Source organism: Salvelinus sp. IW2-2015, linkage group LG1, assembly GCF_002910315.2.
Source record: "Salvelinus sp. IW2-2015 linkage group LG1, ASM291031v2, whole genome shotgun sequence".
In the NCBI taxonomy this organism is placed as follows: Eukaryota; Metazoa; Chordata; class Actinopteri; order Salmoniformes; family Salmonidae; genus Salvelinus; species Salvelinus sp. IW2-2015.
This window is the reverse complement of record NC_036838.1, coordinates 42,312,689-42,334,772: the sequence shown is the minus strand read 5'-3', so window position 1 is coordinate 42,334,772 and position 22,084 is coordinate 42,312,689. Positions and strand designations below refer to the sequence as shown.

Here is a 22,084-nt window from a genome sequence, read left to right as displayed (position 1 = left end):
TGTAATCCACAATATAGCAGAGGGTGTAAAGCCATAGCAAGTCTTTACAGCAGCAGACTATGATCGATAATGCCAAAAGCCGCACTGAAGTTCAACAAAACAAACCCCCCCCCAATTTTTATCATAAATTTCTCTCAGCCAATCAGTAATTTGTGTAAGTGCTGTGCTTGTTGAGTGTCCTTCCCTATAAGCATGCTGAAATGCTGTTGTCAATTTGTTTACTGTAAAATAGCATTGTATCTGGTCAAACACCATTTTCCCCCAAACTTTACTAAGGGTTGGTAACAGGCTGATTGGTTGACTTGAGCCAGTAAAGAGGGCTTTACTATTCTTAGGTAGCGGAATGACTTTTGCTTCACTCCAGGCCAGAGGGCACACACTTTCTAGTAGGCTTCAAATGAAGATATGGCAAATAGGAGTGGCAATATCATCCACTATTATCCATCCAAGTTGTCAGACCCTGGTGGCTTGTCATTGTTGATAGACAATTTTTTCACCTCTTCCACTCACACACTAATTCTTGTCTTTCATAATTTGGTCAGATATACTTGGATGTGTAGTGTCAGCATGTTTTGCTGGCATGTGTAGTGTCAGCATGTTTTGCTGGCATGTCCTGCCTAAGTTTGCTAATCTTGACAATGAAAAAAGAATTAAAGTAGTTGGCAATATCAGTGGGTTTTGTGATGAATGAGCCATCTGATTCAATGAATGATGGAGCCGAGTTTGCCTTTTTTCCCAAAATGTAATTTACTTCTCCAGACAAAGAGGACTCCATTGGAAAACTCATCTGGGACTAACTTCGTTAGCTTGATGGCTAACGTTAGCAGCCATTACCATTTCTGGGATCTTTTAATTCAGCTCATGAAACCAACACTTTACATGTTGCATTTATATTTTTGTTCAGTATAAATAGATAAGCTAGCTATAGTCTTAGCCATGTAACAAGACTGCATAGCTAGATTGATTGTGTTGAGTTTCCCCAAGCAATTTACTTTTTTTTTTCTCTCTCAAAATATTGGGTCAGTGAAACTGAAACAGTTCATCCCCTGAATGGATGGAGGCARCAAAGAAATGTACTAGCTGTGATTTACAACCTGATAGCAATATTTAATAGACTATCTAGCGATTTTTTGGTGAATTGTATTAAGCATCCATTTAATTCTGCCAACAATGCCTTCCTCTATGTAATGGAATTTTGAGTCAAATAAAACCTCTTATAAAGTTGGTTTTGAAGCATTAACTGCGAATTTGATATTTTAGACCGATATTATGATTAACTGTGTTTAAAGCAGTTCAAATGGTGTCAGTTCCACTTTAAATGACTGTACCTTATAGTCGTTGATGTGCAAGAACTCGTCAATGATAGCTTTGGACTTCCTCTCCATCTCCTCCTCAGAGAGGGCAGGTCTGTCTGGAGACTGGGCAACCACAGGCTCTGCTTTCACTGCAGGGGGAAACAACATTGTTACAAGAGCACTCCCCTGCTAGAGAGAGAGTGTGTGTGTCCACTGACTCTGTGTGTTTAGTCATTGTATGTCTCTAGAACTGGGTTTTGTTGCCTTACCAGGCTCCCTGGCTCTGCTGCACTCTGGCTCAGTCTTGTCCTCGCTGACGCTGAGCCTCCTGATGCTCTCCAGCTCTCTGCGGGGCTCCTCGGGACTCAGGGCCGGGCTCGCCAGCAGCTCTTTGGCACTGACGCCTCGAACGAAGGAACCAGGCCGCAACGGGGCGGAGCTCGAGGGCTTCTCGCTTCGCTCTCTCCCTGCACTGCTTCGACTGAGGGAGGAGAAAACACACACAACACACATGTTTTGCCTCAAAATAAGATGTTCAGAGACCAAATCCATTTTACAAGTTTCAAAATGTGATCATTACCTGCCCAAGGTTCTTCTAGTGTCATACTCTGGGTTTTGTGCAGGTGGGGTGGTGGGTTGAGATGGGGTGGACTGGAGTGCAGAATACCGGTTTAAACTGGCGCCACCACCACCAGCCCGGGATAATTCTGATGGGAGACAAGATGAAGCAGCAGACATTACATTTCAACCAGAACACAGTTACAGCTAATTCAACTGGATCACCAATGTGTGTGTGAGACACAGTATGTCTCCTCACCGGAGTCACTGGCTTTGGCCCCTCCACTGCTGCCCTTCATCCAGTTGAGTGAGGCCCGTGGTCCTAGTTGGATCTTCTCATCCATCTGAGGCTAGACAGGATGATGACAGACAGAAACAGTTCACCTTCCAATACACATATCATGTGATCTGGGCCTACAATGCAATAATGACTAACAATCTCTGAGAATGGAGAGCTGCCTCATACATCATTGGTACTGACACACAGAGGACTGTCTGGGTTTCTAACATCTTTCCTCCAACAGGGGGTGCCATGCTCCAGTATGCAAGGCTTTGTGTGGTTGTACCACAACTATCCAGCACGTGGACATGTATTATTTCACCACTAGTACAATATCATGAGGACAGGGATGTGTGCCACATATAAGTATTAATGAAGAACCACAGGATTCCTATACGTGAGAAAATAGCTGATGCGGTGTAATGTCTACAGTACAGCACAGTAGTGTTTCATCTACTAGTTGGCATTGTATGGCAGTTGGGAAGACCATGTACCTACTCAAGTGTAAAATAGAATACACTTAAACACCAGTGAACCTCCATGGTAAACCATCCAAAAGAGGAAGTAAAAAGTTGAGGTCTACAGGTGTTTTTGGGGCTGACCTTGGAGATCTTGGGGATCTTGGTGGGGTCGATGGTCCTGCTGTTCTTGGTCATGGGCACAGTGTTCCAGGTCTCCTCTCTCTGCTGCACACGCTGCTCCCTCTGCTGTTCTCTCTGCTGCTCTCTCTGCTGCTGCTCTGGAGGACAGAGGGAACACACGGGGGATGAGATGTTAATGGGTTTATTAAAAGACAACTCAAATAGTGACAACATCAACTCCTCATGCCCCAGGCTTGAGAGAATACAATGGGGTGAGTTGACAGGTGGGAGAGAGTGGGGGAGCCTTCTGTCCACTGTGGGCCACTGTAGCATCTCTGAGTCTGCAAGTTATGGGGAGGGGATTCCAGTGTGGCTGTAAGCCTTAAAGAGGATTTAGCCCAWGGGCCTGGCTGACCTGGCCTTCTCTTGGTGTCTTTGGAGAGCAGCTGCTGGTGCACCTTCCTCTGCTCCTCCTGCTCTTCGATCTTGGCCTCTTTGTGGATCTGCTCGATGGTCTTGGGTCCCTGGTCGGCTCTCCTGGACACCCAGTTGTGCTGGAGAAAAAGAGCAGTGTTAGACCTACGCAAGGAGTTTCCTCAGAGAAACAATCTGGTGTTTTGAATTAGTGAACTGTGTACAACATAATTGGCCAACAGTCACATAGCCCCAATGGCACAGTAGTATTGTGTGGAGGGCTGTGCAGAATGTTTAATTCTATGCTCAAATCTCACTGATTAGAATCTCACCGATTGTTTTCTTCCTCAGATCTAATTATTGGTGTGCTCAGGGAGCCTGCGTGAAATGGAGGTACTGAAAATGAGCATTCTGATTCACTGTAATGGAAAATACATCCTCACCGAGCTGGGCAGAACACACACGCAAATCTCAAGAATGCATGCATGCACATATCCCCACCGCTCCCGCCCCACCAACACAGAGGGAGACGCACAACTTACCAATCGGAGATCTATCACGTCTTGCAGCATAAACCGTATCCGAGACGATGTCTTCCGCTCCTTGACAATTTTCTCCATCTGATTGAAATACTGATCCATGCGAGGCTATGACAAGAAAGAGAGAAATTAAGGGTCAATGCAAAGTGGTGTATTAATACAACATTTTGATTGAAATACTGATCCATGCGAGGCTATGACAAGAAAGAGAGAAATTAAGGGTCAATGCAAAGTGGTGTATTAATACAACATTTTCACGATTCACTCCAGTGGACAGCCAGACGCTCTCAATTAATTTCACTCCACTCCATTAAGCAATTCAATGTGCACTTTATTTCTTGGAACAATAATTTTGATATACACTGAACAAAAATATAAAACACATGCAATTTCAAAGATTTTACTGAGTTACAATTTGAAAACGTTGATCCAGAGCATCCCAAACATGCTCAATAATTGACATGTCTGGTGAGTATGCAGACCATGGAAGAACTGGGACATTTTCAGCTTCCAGGAATTGTGTACAGATGGTTTATCATGCTGAAATATGTTATGGTGGCGGATGAATGGCAAGACAATGGGCCTCAGGATCTCATTGCATTCAAATTGCCATTGATAAAATTCAATTGTGTTCATTGTTCGTAGCTCATGCCTGCCTGCCCATACCATAACCCCACCGTCACCATGGAGCACCCCGTTCACAACATTGACATCAGCAAACTGCTTGCCCACATTACGCTGTCTGCCCAGTACAGTTGAAACCGGGATTCATCAGTGACGTGCACACTTCTCCAGCGTGCCAGTGGCAATCGAAGGTTAACATTTGCCCACTGAAGTCGGTTACGACGCCAAACTGCAGTCAGGTCAAGACCCTGGTGAGGTCGACGAACACACAAATGAGCTTCCCTGAGACGGTTTCTGAAGGTTTGTGCAGAAATTCTTCAGTTGTGCAAACCCACAGTTTCATCAGCTGTCCGGGTTGCTGGTCTCAGACGATCCCGCAGGTAAAGAAGCCGGATGTGGCGGKCCTGGGCTGGCGTGGTTACACGGGGTCTGCGGTTGTGAGGCCGTTCGAACGTACTGCCAAATTCTCTAAAATGATGTTGGAGGTGGCTTATGGTAGAGAAATAAACATTCAATTATTTGGCAACAGCTCTGGTGGACATTCCTTCAGTCAGCATGTCAATTGCAAGCTCCCTCAACTTGAGACATCTGTGGCATTGTTTTGTGAAAAAACTGCACTTGTTAGTGGTCTTTTTTTGTGCACCTGTGTAATGATCATGCTTTAATCAGCTTCTTGATATGCCACACCTGTCAGGTGGATGGATTATCTTGGCAAAAGCTCACTAACATGGATGTAAACAAATTTGTGCACAAAGAAATCATTTTTTTACATGTCTAGGAGCCATTCCTTTGGCCAGCAGCAGGTTAAAACAGGCCAGAAAACAGCAGACAAGAGGGAACAGTGAGATGTCTTCAACCATGTCTCTTCACCCACATCCCTGCAGCCCTCAGAGGCATCCCCATACCACCAGCTGGAATTCATTTAAGCTCCCTCCTCTCCCCTGCCCATCCCTATGGCTCACCTTGGCCTTCTCAAAGTCCAGGTCTTTGCCAATGGTGGTGAGCAGCCTGCACAGGCACTCCAGCGATTCCTCGTCATGGTTCTTCAGCAGCTTGACCACACAGTCGTGCATGATGGCCTCTGTCAGCATCTTGAGTTTGAACAGCTCCCCGATGAACCTGATATTTCCTATGGAGCGCCGGCGGGCCTTGTCCTTGGCCTCCTCCAGCTCCAACCGTAGTCTCTCTTGATCACTGGACTGGAAAGGAGATGGAGAGTAGATTGTCAGACCTAACAGCAAACCCCACATTAACTATTCAACTAACATCAGTAACTGACTGGATCCCATAGAGTTCTCTGCTCTGTATTCCCCTACTAGGGACAGTAGGTGACAGACCGGTTGGTGATCTGGGTAGTGTGTGTTTGTGTCAGGTGATCTGGGTACCTGTGCAGAGTCGAGCTCCTTCTGTTTCCTCTCAAACACCACGTCGTCCACCTTGTCCCGCTCAAACTCCTTCTGACAGCGGTTGAGCAGAAGCTTACGGAAGTTCACTGTGGTGTTGGGTTTGTCCGTCATGGGCACTTTGAGCTGGAGAGCAACCGAGATAAGTAACAATTTGGTTAGAGGGGAAGAAATATGGGGGAAACACTTTGAATTGAACGGGAGATGGTGTCGAAAGAGTGAAAAGGGGGGCAGAAATATACATTTAGGGACATTTTGCTGAATGTGTATGAGGCTTTAGAGGACCCATGCATATACAGATTATATTTTGATGTGGTTCCTCTGAATGCTGCTAGCCAACAAGTAATCATGTCTGACCGATAAAGAACTGAGCATAACATACCGTGGTGAGGCAGCGGCACATGTTCCCGTAGGCCACAGAGAAGCCGGGCTCATCGATGGCCTTCTCAAAGACCAGGTCGATGACGCCTTTGAGGCGCTCCTCCGTGTCGATGGTAAGGTCCGTCACCTGCTTCATCAGCTGGTTGAACATCTGAGGCGTCAGTTTGTTGAGGATGCTGCGCACCTTCCGGAAGAGCTCCTGACACGGCAACAACATCCTCATCATTTATTGAGGTGAACATTCATTCACTCACACTTCATCTTCGGTCTCTTGACAACTCCTTGATCACAACATTTCTTTCCTGTGTGGAGCGACTGCTGAAGAAACTCATAATATCTTGTAGTTGAGTAGGGTGTGTGTTTTTGACTGTGTGGTTGTGTCTGATGAAAGGTTGGGCTCATCCTACCTGTGTTGTAATGACCTCAGGGTCGTCTGATGGCCCCGCCTTCTTCATGCCAGGTTTCCAGGCGTTCTCGGCCTTCTTCAGCTGCACCTCGTCGTTTGCCGACACGTTCAGGATAATCTTCCTGGGCGGGGGCCGCCGGGCACCCCCCCCCATGTTCATCATCTGCTGGAGGACAGAGAGGAGACAGCACAACTCGTCACTTCTGCAGTTCACTACCAACAAAACACAATATCGCCAAGACTCCTCAGATAAGGGATTGGGTTGTGCGCTGATGTTCAATTTACGACTTTCCTTGAATGAGCACGACTTTGGGAAATGACTCATCTTTAGCAAACCAACAAGAGCTGCAAATAATTCCCCATGATTCAGTTATCTCACTATGATACCAGCCCAACAATCTTGTTTGTTACCATACCAGAAGACTATGGGGGAAATTAAACGCACAAGGTAATATTCTGTGAGTGCGTGTGAGAGAGAAAGATGAGAAACACAAAGACAAGAGACATTATTTGAGAGAAAGAGGGGTGTTGTGTTGGTGTCAGGTGGAGGAGTAGTAATTACGTGTGTGTGACTCACTGCAGCGCCGCCGCGTCCTCCACTCATCTGCCTGCCAAAGTCAGCGAAGGCAGGTGTGAAGTCAGGGCCACGAGAGATCACCCTGGATTCCACCGCCCGTGATGGCAGCTTGTTTTGGTTTATCTGCAGACACACAGGGAGCGAGATGGTGAGCTGACAGACCAGCAGGGGGAGTAGTGATTCTCTAACACTGTGGGCCTAGCCATAGAGGAAAAGCAGTGGCTGTATAATCCAAATCAAATAATGTTTCACTGTCACATACCTCGGATAGGTGCAATAATGAATATGATAATATAACAATAATAATATAATGATCAATATGGTGAAACCACTACCAAGCCCATCAGAGGGAAAGGTAGGGTTACTACCATATTGCATATACCCATCAACTCTTTCAGATCTACATGAAGTGCCTGAGGTAGGGGCTGGGAGTTGTTTCTGGCCTACCACTGGGGAGAAAGACTGGCCAGACCCCCCTCCCTTAGGTCTATCCCACTGGTTTTTACTGAGCGGTGGTGGATTCTCAATAACAGTCCTAGATCACCACCAACTTCGTATGTTGTTTTGTGTTTCAGCTATGCTTTCGATAAATTATGTTTAAACACATTTTGTGACTGGCACAGTGAGTGAAGTCGGAACCAGATGTGGAAGGAAGACTGAGGGGAACATTGTGGGGGAATGGAAGGGGGAGAACAACTACAGCTCTCTCAGCTGTCCTCGACTTCCCTTAGTACACTCCTCTAGCGAACATTTTCTCAAGGAGAAAAATATGACTCCTGGGACTGTACATCAATCATTGCCAGTCTTAATGCTCCTTTTCTGGGGCTGAATTATCAACACTGCCAAGTGTGACATAATGGCAATGTGATTTTAATCAAAACAGGATGTCTATGGGCTAGCCATTATAGGCTCCAACAGTATGTAGCTTATGTGGAGACGAGGGAGATTCATTTACCAGAAGCCTATCATTTCATGAATGACTATTAGACAATAGCTGAAAAAACCTATACATCTGGTCTTGTGCTTACTAAAAGGATCACATACGGCTACTCATACTATTTGTTCTATATAAATAAATAATCCCTGTACTTGAAAGAATAATCCCTTTTCAAAAGCAACTTACTTTGCTAACATCTTACACTATCAATTTATAGTCCTGAATACTTACTGAACCACTGTGGGGTTTAGGGGCTTGCTCACAACTCATTCTGTCCACTAGGCTGAAGCTATGCTCAGACCACTCACACACACCTTGTCCAGAACTACGTCACTGATCTGAGGTAGCCCGTCTGGCTTCTGTGTACAGGCAGCCATGAACTGGAAGCCCAGCAGGAAGTCCCGGTTGTACTGGCGCTTCCCGTTGGTCTCCGGCAGATCTAAGGAAACGAGAGGAAGAAAACAGCCCTGCTCATCTCATACTGTGMAAAGGTTGTATGACTTGATTGTGAAAACAAAGTGAAAAACACAAATGAAACTGAGGCTAATAACTGCCCTCCTACCTTCCTGGAAGAGGTCTGGGGGTGCTCCTGTAGAGCCCTCCTTGTCCCCAGGGGTGGCCCCACTGTCACTGCTCTCTGTCTCCGAGGTGTGCCCAGCCCCGTTCCTCATGGGCTCCAGCTCAGCCTCCCCATTTTCCTCTGGGGCAGGGGGCTTCTCCTCTGCCTCCATGGCTGGAGGTGCTGCTGAGGGTGGGGGCGGGCTGCTGCTACTATGGGGCCTGGCGGGCTGCAGGGCCTGGTCTCCAGCAGCCTCCTCCACAGGCTTGAGCTCGTCCTGGGGGAGGCAAGGGAGGTAGAGGGGGTGAGATAGAGGGACAGAGTGGACTTCACACAGGGGGTTTGGAACACTGATCATGATGGATAACTCCTTGCCAAGTCTTAGCTCTTCATTATAATCAGAGGGATAAAATCAACACTATGCATGCCAGTCTCTCTTGGCTAAGAGTTGAGGAACGACTGACTGCATCGCTTCTGGTTTTTGTAAAGAAACATTAATGTGTTGGAAATCCATTTCCATAGTCAACTTACACACCCCCCGGGGGGGTCTTTTCATAGTCCCCAGGTCAGAATCAAATTAAAGGAAATGTACAGTATTATACAGAGCCATGATTGAATGGAACCTCCATCTCATATAGCACAAGTGAACATGAAACCTGGTTAAAAAACAAAGCAACACCTCACAGAACAACGTCTCTCCCCCATGTGGCCTACTTTTTGTGTGCATGTATTAACATGTATGTGTAACTGATCAATGTACACCAGGCTGTGTGTGTGTGGAGCGGAGCTGGAACGTGCCCAATTTGACTGGAGCGCGGAGCGAGTTTCCCAAAGGCTGGAGTGTCAGCCTTCTCACCTGCTCCAATTTCGCTCCAGTAGCACTTACTTCACGAGCTCAGGACATGCCAGGCCCAGCATGCATTTGTAGTCTACTTGTGTGCTCCTATAGCCCCTTGCTATAGCTACTGTCATGGAGTTTAAAGAAACTGAAACGACGCACGTGCAAAATCAAAGTGACTTACAAAGATGAGGATTGTAGCAAAGTATTAAAAAMAMAAAAAATCCGATCTCTTAAAAGTTTCTCTTTAATGTTCGTTCTATTATCTAYACAATAGGCTATCATTGATTTTGGCCCAATATGCCTGACATATTACCTCTTTCAATGAGAGGTTGGAAAGAGATGTGGAGCGTCAGAACGTTGTGTAAGCACTGCTCCGTGAGCGACGAGCGGGATATCTAATCACTCACACACAYGTTTTTAAATGTGTGTAAATTGTTATTTTGTCTGTAATGTATTTTTTGATGCATGTTGAACCCCAGTAAGACTAGCTGTCGCCATTGGCGGCGGCTAATGGGGATTATAATAAAAATCAACAAAATCAGACGATAACACTTCAAATCATTAATCAAATCTAATGTTATTTATAGGGTTGCACATTTTGGGGAATATTCAGAGGTGGAAACTTTTTGTGGGAATTAACAGGAATATATGCAAATTCATATAAATACCATTTAAATGCAGATGTTTTTTTGCATTGGATATATTTACCATATCAAATGGAGACAGAAGAAAACCTTTTACCTTATAAGTAGAAATAATTGCTAATGATTAAATCCTTCCAATAGAAATAAAAAAAGCTGTTTAGTCACGAATTGAACCTTAATTAAATGAGTCGACTCTTCACATGGGATGATTTCACTGAAAAATAAAAGGGAATATTGAATGATCCCCAATGATCCATCGCATCTCCCAAAAACATTTAACATACATCTGTAATACGATATTCTATAAACTAAAGCTTTGGTTGTCTTCCTCTCAGGCTTCCATGTCTTCTCCCTGGACCTCCTCAATGTCTACCTCTTGAACATCAAACTCTGAGACCTCATCTTCACTGTCACTTTCCAACCTTGAGGATGGCTCGTTGTTAGGCTCAAAAAGCCTCAAATTTGCCCGGATGGCCACCAATTTTTCAACCCTTGTATTGGTCAGCCTGTTCCGTGCTTTGGTCTGTGTGTTCCCAAACAAGGGCCAGGTGCCTACTGAGGTGGCTGATGATGGTGGGATTTGGAGGATGATTGAGGCAACAGGGGAAAGAGCCTCAGCTTCACAAAGTCCCTTCCACCAGGTGGCTGATGAGATGTGTTGGCACGACTGCCATATTGCATCTCCATCCCAAAGCACTTGCTTGGAAGTGTACATCGCCAGACTGCCAAGAACCTTGCCCTCGTTTATGCCAAGGTGATGAGACATTGTAGTGACGACACCATAGGCCTTGTTGATCTCTGCACCAGACAGGATGCTCTTGCCAGCATACTTGGGGTCCAACATGTACGCTGCAACGTGTATGGGCTTCAGGCAGAAGTCTTCATGCTTTTTGATGTATTTCAGAACTGCAGTTTCCTCTGCTTGGAGCAAAGGTGAAGTGGGCAGGGCAGTATGGARTCTGAACATCAGACAGGATGGCATTGTCTCCCGCAATCCGTGCAATGGCTACTGCTATAGGTTTCAGGCTGCTTACCACTCTCTCCCAAAATACATCATCCAATAGGATCCTCTTGATGGGGCTGTCCATATCGGCAGACTGTGATATGGCCATTTATTGGAGACTCCTTCCCCTCCAGGAGACTGTCAAACATGATGACAACACCACCCCAACGGGTGGTGCTCTTATTCTTCTCACTTTGCTTGGTGAGGTAGACTGCTGCTTTAACTTGATGACCCTTCACATACCTAACCATTTCCTTGGCTCTCTTGTAGAGTGTGTCCATTGTTTTCAGTGCCATGATGTTTTTGAGGAGCAGATTCAATGCATGAGCAGCACAGCCAATGGGTGTGATGCGAGGGTAGGACTCCTCCACTTTAGACCAAACAGCCTTCATGTTYGCAGCATTGTCTGTCACCAGTGCAAATACCTTCTGTGGTCCAAGGTCATTGATGACTGCCTTCAGCTCATGTGCAATGTAGAGACCGGTGTCCGATTCATTCATCATTTTCACCTCGAATAGAAGTAGAGGGACTTTTGTCAGAGGTTGCTTGTTGTGAGCGCAGAGGGAACTTTATGCACTTGGCCAGATGATTCTGCATCTTTGTTGCATTCGTCACATATGATTTGGCACAGTATTTGCAAATGTACACAGCTTTTCCTTCTACGTTAGCAGCAGTGAAATGTCTCCACACATCAGATAGTGCCCATGGCATTTTCCTGTAAAGATTAGGAAAAAAATTGTTTAAAAAAAACAAATATAAGGATAAATAGTTAAGCAGTTAGATTAAACAACTCCTTTGTAAGATAAATGTTTTAAAATTAAACGTGTATGGAAACAGGTGAATTAACACTCCTCAGTTAGCAGGCTCAAGCAAGCTAAAACCCACATGGTAGCAAGAACTAACTAGCAGAAATTGTTAACACGTTAGAGATGATTTAAACACACTTTGCTGTAGGCTACTATTTACTAGTTAACAATAAATCATGTATGTCATATAAAATATATTCACCCCACCCAGTATTATATTCAAAACTTACCAGAAAGCATGTAGTCCTTGGCTCAGACAGTGTAGTAGTGTGGGCTCAATAGCATCTCATTAGAGTGCAAGATCTTGAGAATCAGCTGTACATGTGATGGAAGAGTGCACTGTGCATGCAGAGGGTTGAAATTCCATTGAATTGGGGATAGTTTAACCAAAATATGCCACAAGACCTAGAATTGCCTTGTGTATCCCACAAAAAARGTTCACTGTAATAAGCTAACATTTTTTGATGAATTTAAGCAAAATTCCCAAAATGCCAAGGCTTAACTTCCTATGGAAAATTTCAGGGAAAAAGGAAATTTACCGTAAAGTTTGACCCTTTGCTACCCTAGTTATTTGTAACATGTGCTGAATACAACAGGTGTAGACCTTACAGTGAAATGCTTAATTACAAGCCCTTAACACTTATTTTTCTTAAAACGGCATTGTTGTTTCAGTAAAAAATAAATATAACAAATAGTTAAAGAGCAGCAGTAAAATAACAGTAGCGAGGTTATATACAGGGGGTACTGGTACAGAGTCAATGTGGGGGGCACAGGTCAGTCGAGGTAATTGAGGTAATATGTAAATCTGGGTAAAGTTAAAATGACTTTGCATAGATAATAACCAGAGAGTAGCAGCAGTGTAAAAGAGGGGGTGGGGACAATGCAAATAGTCTGGATAGCCATTTGATTAGCTGTTCAGGAGTCTTATGGCTTGGGGGTAGAAGTTGTTAAGTCGTTTAGACCTAGATTTGGCGCTCCAGTACCGCTTGCCATGCGGTAGCAGAGAGAACAGTCTATGACTAGGGTGGCTGGAGTCTGACAATTGTTTGTGCCTTCCTCTGACACCGCCTGGTGTAGAGGTCCTGGATGGCAGGAAGCTTGGCCCCAGTGATGTACTGGGCCGTTCGCACTACCCTCTGTAGTGCCTTGCAGTCGGAGGCCAAGCAGTTGCCATACCAGGCAGTAATGCAACCAGTCAAGATGCTCTCGATGGTGCAGCTGTAGAACCTTTTGAGGATCTGAGGACACATGCCAAATCTTTTCAGTCTGCTGAGGGGGAATAGGCTTTGTCGTGCCCTGTTCATGACTGTCTTTGTCTGTTTGGACCATGATAGTTTGTTGGCGATGTGGACACCAAGGAACTTGAAGCTCTCAACCTGCTCCACTACATCACTGTGGATGAGAAAGGGGGCATGCTCGGTCCTCCTTTTCCTGTTATCCACAATCGATCTCCTGGTCTTGATCACGTTGAGGCAGAGGTTGTTATCCTGGCACCACACGGCCAGGTCTGTGACCTCTTCCTTATAGGCTGTGTCATCTTTGTCGGCCTACCACTGTTGTGTTGTCGGCAAACTTGATGGTGTTGGAGTCGTGCCTGGCCATGCAGTCATGAGTGAACAGACCGTACAAGAGGGGACTGAGCACACACACCCCTGAGGGGCCCCCGTGTTGAGGATCAGTGTGGCACATGTGTTGTTACCTACCGTCAGGAAGTTCAGGACCCAGTTAGAGTGAGGTGTTTAGTCCCAGGGTCCTTAGTTTAGTGATGAGCTTTAAGGGCACTATGGTGTTGAACGCTGAGCTGTAGTCAATGAATAGCATYCTCACGTAGGTGTTMTTTTTGTCCAGGTGGTTAAGGGCAGTATGGAGTGGAGTGCAATAGAGATTGTGTCATCTGTGTATCTGTTGGGGCGGAATGCAAATTTTGGAATAATGGTGTTGTGAGCCATGACCAGCCTTTCAAAGCATTTCATGGCTACAGACGTGAGTACTACGGGTCGGTAGTCATTTAGGCAGGTTACCTTAGTGTTCTTGGGCACAGGGACTATGGTGGTCTGCTTGAAACATGTTGTATTACAGACTCAGTCAGGGACAGGTTGAAAATGTCAGTGAAGACACTTGCCAGTTGGTCAGCGCATGCTTGGAGTACACGTCCTGTTAATCCGTAGGGCCACGTGAATGTTGACCTGTTTAACTTCTTATGGCTGGGGGCAGTATTGAGTAGCTTGGATGAATAAGGTGCCCAGAGAAAACTGCCTGCTACTCAGTCCCAGAAGCTCAGATATGCATATTATTAGTATATTTGGATAGAAAACACAGAAGTTTCTAAAACTGTTTGAATGATGTCTGTGAGTATAACAGAACTCATATGGCAGGCAAAAACCTGAGAAAAAAATCAACCAGGAAGTTGGAATCTGAGGTTTGTAGTTTTTCAACTCATTGCCTATCAAATATACAGTGGGATATTGGTCATATTGCACTTCCTAAGGCTTCCACTAGATGTTGACAGTCTTTATAACCTTGTTTGATGCTTCTACTGTGAAGGAGGGGGGAATGAGGGCTTTTGAGTCAGGGGTCTGGCAGAGTGCCATGAGCTGACCATGCGCGTTCACGTGAGAGTTAGCTTGCGTTCCATTGCATTTCTTGAAGACAAAGGAATTCTCCGGTTGAAAACATTATTGAAGATTTATGATAAAAACATCCTAAAGATTGATTCTATACTTCGTTTGACATGTTTCTACGAACTGTAACAGAACTTTTGGACTTTGTCTGCTCGCACCTCATGAATTTGGATTACTGGGCTAAACGCGCAAACAAAAAGGAGGTATTTGGACATAAATGATGTGCTTTATCGAACAATCAAACATTTGTGGAACTGGGATTTCTGGGAGTGCATTCTGATGAAGATCATCAAGGTAAGGCAATATTTATAACGCGATTCTGACTTTTGTTTGACTCCAACATGGTTTTGTTGTCTGAGCGCTGTACTCAGATTATTGCATGGTTGCTTTTCCGTAAAGTTTTTTTTAAATCTGACACAGCAGTTGCATTAAGGAGAAGTATATCTCTAATTCTGTGCATAACACTTGTATATTATATTAAAGTTTATGATGACTATTTCTGTAAATTGACGTGGCTCTCTGCAAAATCACTGGATGTTTTGGAAGCAAAACATTACTGAACGTAACGYGCCAATGTAAACTGAGATTTTTGGATATAAATATGAACTTTATCGAACAAAACAGCTGATGCTCTCATACATGCTTCAGTGTTGCTTGCCTCAAAGAGAACATAGAAGTAATTTAGCTCGTCTGGTAGGCTTGTGTCACTGGGCAGCTCGCGGCTGTGCTTCCTTTTGTAGTCTAATAGTTTGCATGCCCTGCCACATCTGACGAGCGTTAGAGCCGGTGTAGTACGATTCAATCTTAGTGCTGTATTGACACTTTGCCTGTTTGATGGTTTGTCTGAAGGCATAGCAGGATGTGCACCCCCCCATAGAGTGAATAGAAAGCATCATTGCTTACCTCAGTCTCCCTCTGTGATGCATCTCCAACAGGACTCCCTTCATTTGGTTTCTTCCAGGTCTTTGGTGTAGCAGAAGCAGTCTGACATACTGCAGAGAAAACAGCAGCAAATACATTTTGAAGTCAGCTATAGGCTGGCGATTTACCACAAATTGCTTCCATTAAATATCAATGACTAGACTTATTATACTAGCAGAAAACAGTGRCCTTCTCCCCAGAGTAAAAATTAAATCCAGCTGTTAGTGTAAGCACTGTGCTGTTCTCAGCAGTCAGCATTGAGTTCAGTCTGGCTGATCCAAGTCTTGTCTATCAGCAACCTTTAACTGTTTATTTATAGTATACACACATAGGCATCCATGCTGTCATGTCTGTATCCATGGCTATGCACATACCTGTAGTGGGACTCTTTCTGAAAAGGGCTTGTAGCTGTGGYTCAAGCTTGCTGTTTGGTGTGATGAGAGTCTCTGTCCCTGCTTTGAGAGGGATGTCTTTAGTGTCAGAGAGCTTGCTGGTCTCTGCTGTGGCCTGCACTAGCGGCGGAAGGCCTGGGGGAGGCGCTGGAACAGCAGGCGCAGGGCTGGAGGTCAGAGTGACTGGCATTACAGTGATTGGTGCGATAGGGTCCATGACAGCAGGGGGCATCTCTGCCCTCACCTCACTGGGCACAGCCTCACTGCAGTCTTCTCTAGAAGCCGGGGCTGAAGCCTGGGGCTGGGTTGGGGATAGGGAGGGAGTAAGGGGGGCGGGCTCCTGAGACTGGGTGTCCATCTCAGCCCCAGTGTCAGCATGGCCATTCAAAGCCTTAGGGGTTAGGGCTGGGGAAGCAGCCAGGGTGCGTGGGGCTTCTGGAAGAAGTTCCTCTGTGTTTGAGGTCTGGGACTGAGTCGTGAGTGGCAGGTGCTTGGGGTCCGCTGCAGAGGAGGGAGGGGGAGCAGTGGGCTCCACGGCAGAGGGCTGCTCAATGGGGCCGGCAACAGGAAGAGGGGCCGGGATGGGGGAAACCACCACTGGGGCTGGGAAGGGAAGCTCTGGATCCAAGTGGGGAGAGGGAGCAGTTACAGGTGCACTGGCCTCTCGCCTTTCCAATGAAGGTTCTGATTGACCAAGCCCAGGAGAGGAAGACTTCTGGACAAGCGGCTCCAATTTTGGCTTATCATCTACTGGAAAAGAGAACAGATAACATAGACATTAAACACAAAAGAAAACACAATTCTTTGTGCCAATCTCTTAACTGAGTCAACATTCAGGTTCTAAAAAACGTTTTATTCCTCAGGCCGCTGCTCTCAAAGCAGGGATGTATTCTGCCTGAAGGATGGAGGGGTGAGGGCCGGGGGTAGAGGGTCAGACCTGGCCCTGGCTTGCTGGCTGCAGCCCCAGGCGTGAGCTGSTGCTGSGGGAGCTCCAGGCTGTAGGCTGAGTTGGCCTGGCCCTGGCCTTGCTCCGGAGTATGGCTGCCACCCGGCTGCTGCTGCGATTTGAGGTAGAAAATGTGAGGATAATGAGGGTGCGTCCATAAAAACTAGCAACACAGACAGACAAATAAGCACAAAAATAGAATTAAGCGGAAATAAGGATACCAGTGGTTATGGTTAGATACATTAGCCAAGGAAAAGACAGGGGGAGACAAGCAAGGAGACAGCAACCAAGGAAAGCAGGCAAAAGGGAGGAAAGGAGAAGAAGAAGCAAAAAGAACGTGCAAGAGTAGGGGAGGTGGAGTGTGAATGACAGGGAAATGGAGGCACACAAGGTTAAACAAAGCAAAAGAAGGGAGAGTAAAAAGAAAATGGACAAAACACAGAGAGGAGAGAATGTTAAAGTCCAAGGAGAGGACAGGGAGGAAGTGTCACAAAAGCTTTCCCTCCACAGAATCCAGAACAAGAACTGTAATTTAAAGATAGCCTATTTCTATAGACGGGTTGGTTGTTTAACAACAACTGACTTGTACGCAACTATGGGGCAATACAGACGGGGTTGGCTTAAATTGTTGACATCATGTCAACTATAATTCGTTGACAACATTGTAAACTATAATGTTTATTAGAATATAAATATATTTGCACAACGAGCACTTGTTGTCTCAAATACATCGTGACAGTTATTGGTTGGCAAGCTAGCCAATTTGAGTCATATTAGTAGTATAGACGTGACATCAGTCAAAACACCTCAAAACAAGACATGGTATCAAGAACAAGATAAAACCTACGACTCCCCACATGTCAGCTTCTTGTCATTGTTGCTAGCTATCTGACCATCCAAAATCACAACACTCAGACTTCTGCCYCATTGAAGCGTGAGCATAGTTTGTGACGTTGTCAGCTAACCCATCTATTAAAATTCTCAGCACATCAATGACTCATTTTGTTTGAATCAATGAAGTATAGAATCTTATTCTGGATTCGTCATGGAGGGACAAAAAGCATAAACGATATGTTCCACAACAACATTTACTGCACAAGTGAGGGAGGAGATACAGTGATACATGCAGGTAGGTACTAATAATAGGTAATATATATACACTGCTCAAAAAAATAAAGGGAACACTTAAACAACACAATGTAACTCCAAGTCAATCACACTTCTGTGAAATCAAACTGTCCACTTAGGAAGCAACACTGATTGACAATAAATTTCACATGCTGTTGTGCAAATGGAATAGACAAAAGGTGGAAATTATAGGCAATTAGCAAGACACCCCCAAAAAGGAGTGATTCTCGCAGGTGGTGACCACAGCACACTATCTCAGTTCCTATTGCTTCCTGCTGATGTTTTGGTCACTTTGAATGCTGGCGGTGCTCTCACTCTAGTGGTAGCATGAGACGGAGTCTACAACCCACACAAGTGAAGGCTGATATGGCTCAGTAGTGCAGTTCATCCAGGTGCGCACGATCATATTGCGCTTGCCCTCGTGGTAAAAAGTTTATAAGCGTTTCTTGTATTGTCGTCCTGTGTTCAGAGCGTGGTAGGGTGGGACTCACGTTAGCAGTAGGAAGTGGAGGAGTGAGCTGTGCTAACCTATGGAGACCGCCAGCTCCACATCTCCTACGCAACGGTGCCATCATAGAGAAAGATAAGAAAGACTCGATCATATGTGGACTGCCACAATTACGTTCATGACAACAACCTACACGCATTAGTTCTCAAAAGTTCAAGTCAACCCCTCCCACCCTACCTACCATTCTCTCAATTTTGAGATGCACCAAGAGAGTCCCGGTCTATCAGTTCGTCAGCGCCACGATTGGCCGCATGTTCGCCGTGTGGGCATATTATGACTCCCACCACTCACAATAAGCACCTGTGCACCCCTATTCTCTATTGCCTACGTCACTGACAGAATGGACTCTTGGAAAGCTCTTTGTTTAAACATAGAGAGATGAGTATTCTGGCTCAGAGTAACATCCAAAAGTCCTGTGTGAACGGTCAAGAAATCAAAACTACCACTTTTCTGTAATCCCGAAGCTCAGGTGTGATATAGAAGTGGGTCCATCTTCCCAACGTTTCAACGAGCAGGTGTCTGTGATGTCAGAGTTCCCAGGTCTGTGTCAACAGGTCCTCCAGACCACACTCTATTACTGATGGATAGGACTGACAAGGCATAACAGTATTGGCTTGGATTGCCAGAGATGATAAACCAACCAATCTAAGAGATTTTGATCAGAATTATCATTCATGGCGCGAACTCGTGTCGGCCGCTGTGCGAGCACTTCTTTACACAATGTATGAAATAATTAGACAGAAGTTTCACACTGAGCGCAATATGTTACTCAGGTGAAACAGTGACTCTGTAGATCTAAAGTACGCCGTGTGTTTAGCTTCTAAATGAGAGAATGTTTTTCATAATGAACTATGGCCCCACTCAGTGGCCACGCCCCAAGGTGAACCAGACATGGTTGGAAGAACGTATTGAAACACACCGTCTCGAGTACACGTTCTGCTGCCTGCACCCACTCACTCAAACTCCTCCCAACGAAGTCGTCAACCCAGTTGTTCGACCCGAGTGACCCGTGAGGATCTTTGAGTAGCTGCGCATACGTTTTTCAGAAGGAGTCAGCACTTCAATGGTAAGTGTGCAACTAACCAACCCTAAGCCGAAAATGAACCTCAGTTCCCGAAAACGTGAGGACTGGGGTTGTCGGCTAGAGCATTTCTTTGGATGCGCCGGCCCCCGCCTCCCGATGTGCTCGCCAGAGGTAGCCTGACTGCCATTAGGTACCGAGATGAAATCCTCAGACCCTTGTGAGACCATATGCTGACACATGCACATTTGTGGCCTGCTGAGAGTTCATTTTTCACAGGGCTCTGCAGTGCACCTCTCTTGCCACAAAGCGGGGAGGTAGCGGTCCTGCTGCTGGGTTGTTGCCCTCCTACGGCCTCCTCCACGTCTCCTGAGTGTACTGGCCTGTCTCCTGTAGCGCCCCATCCATCTGGACACTACCGACTCAGACACAGCAAACCTTATTGCCTTGTAGAGCCACAGCTCAGAGCGATATAGAGGATTAGCCACCACTTGTGATGACGCTGCACTACCTGAGCACTTGAGTGTGCGGAGTTGTAGCACGTCCCCAGGCTCAATAGCTTACCCAGGACACGACCGCCTTGAAGATATAGAGCAGGCTCGACTCAGTGCTGTGTCAAAATGAAGCTGACACAAAAACCATTCCTGCCAAGAAGTAAGCATACATGGATAACTGTAGCCACACAGTTGTCTTAGCGATCTAATCTCACACTGCAAATCACTCCCCTTTTCTGGGATGGTTGAGTTATCGTGTCTATAGGCCCCTAATCTGCATGGACCTTTACCACCCTATGTGTGATAACTCCAATTCACATTATCGGCACTAACACGCATTGGTCGATAATTGTATATCGAATCAGTGTTGCTTCCTAAGTGGACAGTTTGATTTCATAGAAGTGTGATTGACTTGGAGTTACATTGTGTTGTTTAAGTGTTCCCTTTATTTTTTTGAGCAGTGTATTTATTTATTTATTTATTACACATGTGTGTAAGCCATATATCTGTGTGTCAAAGATGAATATGATAACACATTTACTATGAACAACGAAAGTGTTTAGATCACTTTTGTAAAATAGCCATGGTTGTCTGTTACTCAAATTGKATAGCAAAGGTTGTGAAGGCGAGGCCAGATAAGGCCAGGTGAGTGTTTGGGCCCAGTTGCAGAGCAATGGGTGGGGGGCAGGGAGTAAGGGACAGTGGCTGAAGTCTGAGTGGCTGGCTGTGTCTAACGCAGCATGGCAGAGGATGGATTACAAACACAGAAAATGTGCTGTGCCTGCATGCATGGCTCTGTCTGTCGTGGTGCCAAAGCCCTGGTGGCTTAATTGCCTGTTCCCTCCCAACACCAAGCAATCTGCCCTGGGAACAGATTACACAGACATGGGTGACAGGCTAACAGCTCAGTGGGCCAGTGGCACACAATGGCAACCTGTGTGTGTGTGTGTGTGTGTGTGTGTGTGTGTCTGCGTGCGAGAGAAAATAAGCTGAATATCAGGCAGCATGAGAGAAGATGTGTCCTTACTTGCGGAGGGGTGGGGGTGGAGGAGGGTCGTCCGACAGGGGGAGTTGGATTCCGGCTCCCTGTGCCCCCTGCCATGATCTCCTCTGTGATGTCCCTGCCGCCCTGGTTGGGGTCCCGGATACGGATCTGGGAGGACAATGATACGAAAGGAGCGGCATCTCACTAAAGTGCCAGCGTTTCAGAGCAAYCCTCACGCCATTCAAAACAGTGAGTGTGTTGTGTACAGGAGTGCATCTGTGACCAAAAGTTTCAGACATTCTTATTCAGCTTGTACAAATGTAGAGAGAAAAAGCTTAACAGTATTTCAGCAGAGGCACTTGAAAGGGTTTCTGGCAAGATAATATATTTTCATGTGAGTCTTAACAAGTGGGTCATAAGAGTCCAAACGGAACAGCACTATATTTCTGAATACCTTAAAGTTTCCCACTGGCCCTGGATCAAAGGTTCTCTGGCAGAAGAATAAACACTAGAAGCGCTGAGGCAGTCATTTTGACAGCATATTAATTTAAAATTAAAATACCTCTGCCATTTTTAAAGTCATGCCACCTCTGCCCTGGACTTTTCCTAAATAAGTTCATTTAACACATGTATGTTGTTAGAATTTCGATATCAATGTGTGTTATAAGAAGTTAAGAGGACAGATCATCCCTTCCCCTTGCCACCCCTCATTAACCAGCAGTCAGCCTTGCACAGCCAATGATAGCTAGGGTTGCAAAGGGCTGGACATTTTCCATGGGAAATTAAGCCTTGGMATTTYGGGAATTTTGCATAAACTCATCAAAAMAGTTATATTATAACAGTGAACCTTTTTTTGTGGGATACACAAGGCAATTCTAGGTCTTGTGGCATATTTTGGTTAAACTATCCCCAATTCAATGGAATTTCAACCCTCTGCATGCACAGTGCACTTGTTTCCATCACATGTACAGCTGATTCTCAAGATCTTGCACTCTAATGAGATGCTATTGAGCCCACACTACTACACTGTCTGAGCCAAGGACTACATGTTCTGGTAAGTTTTGAAATATATACTGGGTGGGGTGAATATATTTTATATGACATACATGATTTATTGTTAACTAGTAAATAGTAGCCTACAGCAAAGTGTTTAAATCATCTCTAACGTGTAACAATTTCTGCTAGTTAGATTCTTGCTACCATGTGGGTTTTAGCTTGCT

At 45.5% G+C, this 22,084-nt stretch overlaps 1 protein-coding gene across 13 annotated transcripts in view; it reads right to left on the bottom strand.

Moving 5' to 3' along the window:
* LOC111967787 (eukaryotic translation initiation factor 4 gamma 3) overlaps positions 1–22,084 on the bottom strand; it is a 67,335-nt gene that overhangs the window by 5,794 nt on the left and 39,457 nt on the right. For 7 of the 13 annotated variants that reach the window (XM_023993145.2, XM_023993171.2, XM_023993203.2 and 4 more), the window contains 18 exons: positions 20,907–21,041; positions 16,720–16,840; positions 15,765–16,532; positions 15,373–15,461; positions 8,558–8,831; positions 8,310–8,434; positions 7,044–7,181; positions 6,483–6,647; positions 6,077–6,274; positions 5,677–5,820; positions 5,254–5,490; positions 3,671–3,775; positions 3,130–3,268; positions 2,736–2,872; positions 2,113–2,203; positions 1,876–2,002; positions 1,565–1,776; positions 1,329–1,444 (listed from right to left, as the gene is read on the bottom strand). In XM_023993145.2, coding sequence (XP_023848913.1) covers positions 1,329–1,444; positions 1,565–1,776; positions 1,876–2,002; positions 2,113–2,203; positions 2,736–2,872; positions 3,130–3,268; positions 3,671–3,775; positions 5,254–5,490; positions 5,677–5,820; positions 6,077–6,274; positions 6,483–6,647; positions 7,044–7,181; positions 8,310–8,434; positions 8,558–8,831; positions 15,373–15,461; positions 15,765–16,532; positions 16,720–16,840; positions 20,907–21,041 — 3,321 coding nt within the window. The remainder of the gene's footprint in view (positions 1–1,328; positions 1,445–1,564; positions 1,777–1,875; positions 2,003–2,112; positions 2,204–2,735; positions 2,873–3,129; positions 3,269–3,670; positions 3,776–5,253; positions 5,491–5,676; positions 5,821–6,076; positions 6,275–6,482; positions 6,648–7,043; positions 7,182–8,309; positions 8,435–8,557; positions 8,832–15,372; positions 15,462–15,764; positions 16,533–16,719; positions 16,841–20,906; positions 21,042–22,084) is intronic. The other 6 variants (XM_023993179.2, XM_070444968.1, XM_023993154.2 and 3 more) reach the window with 5 other exon arrangements.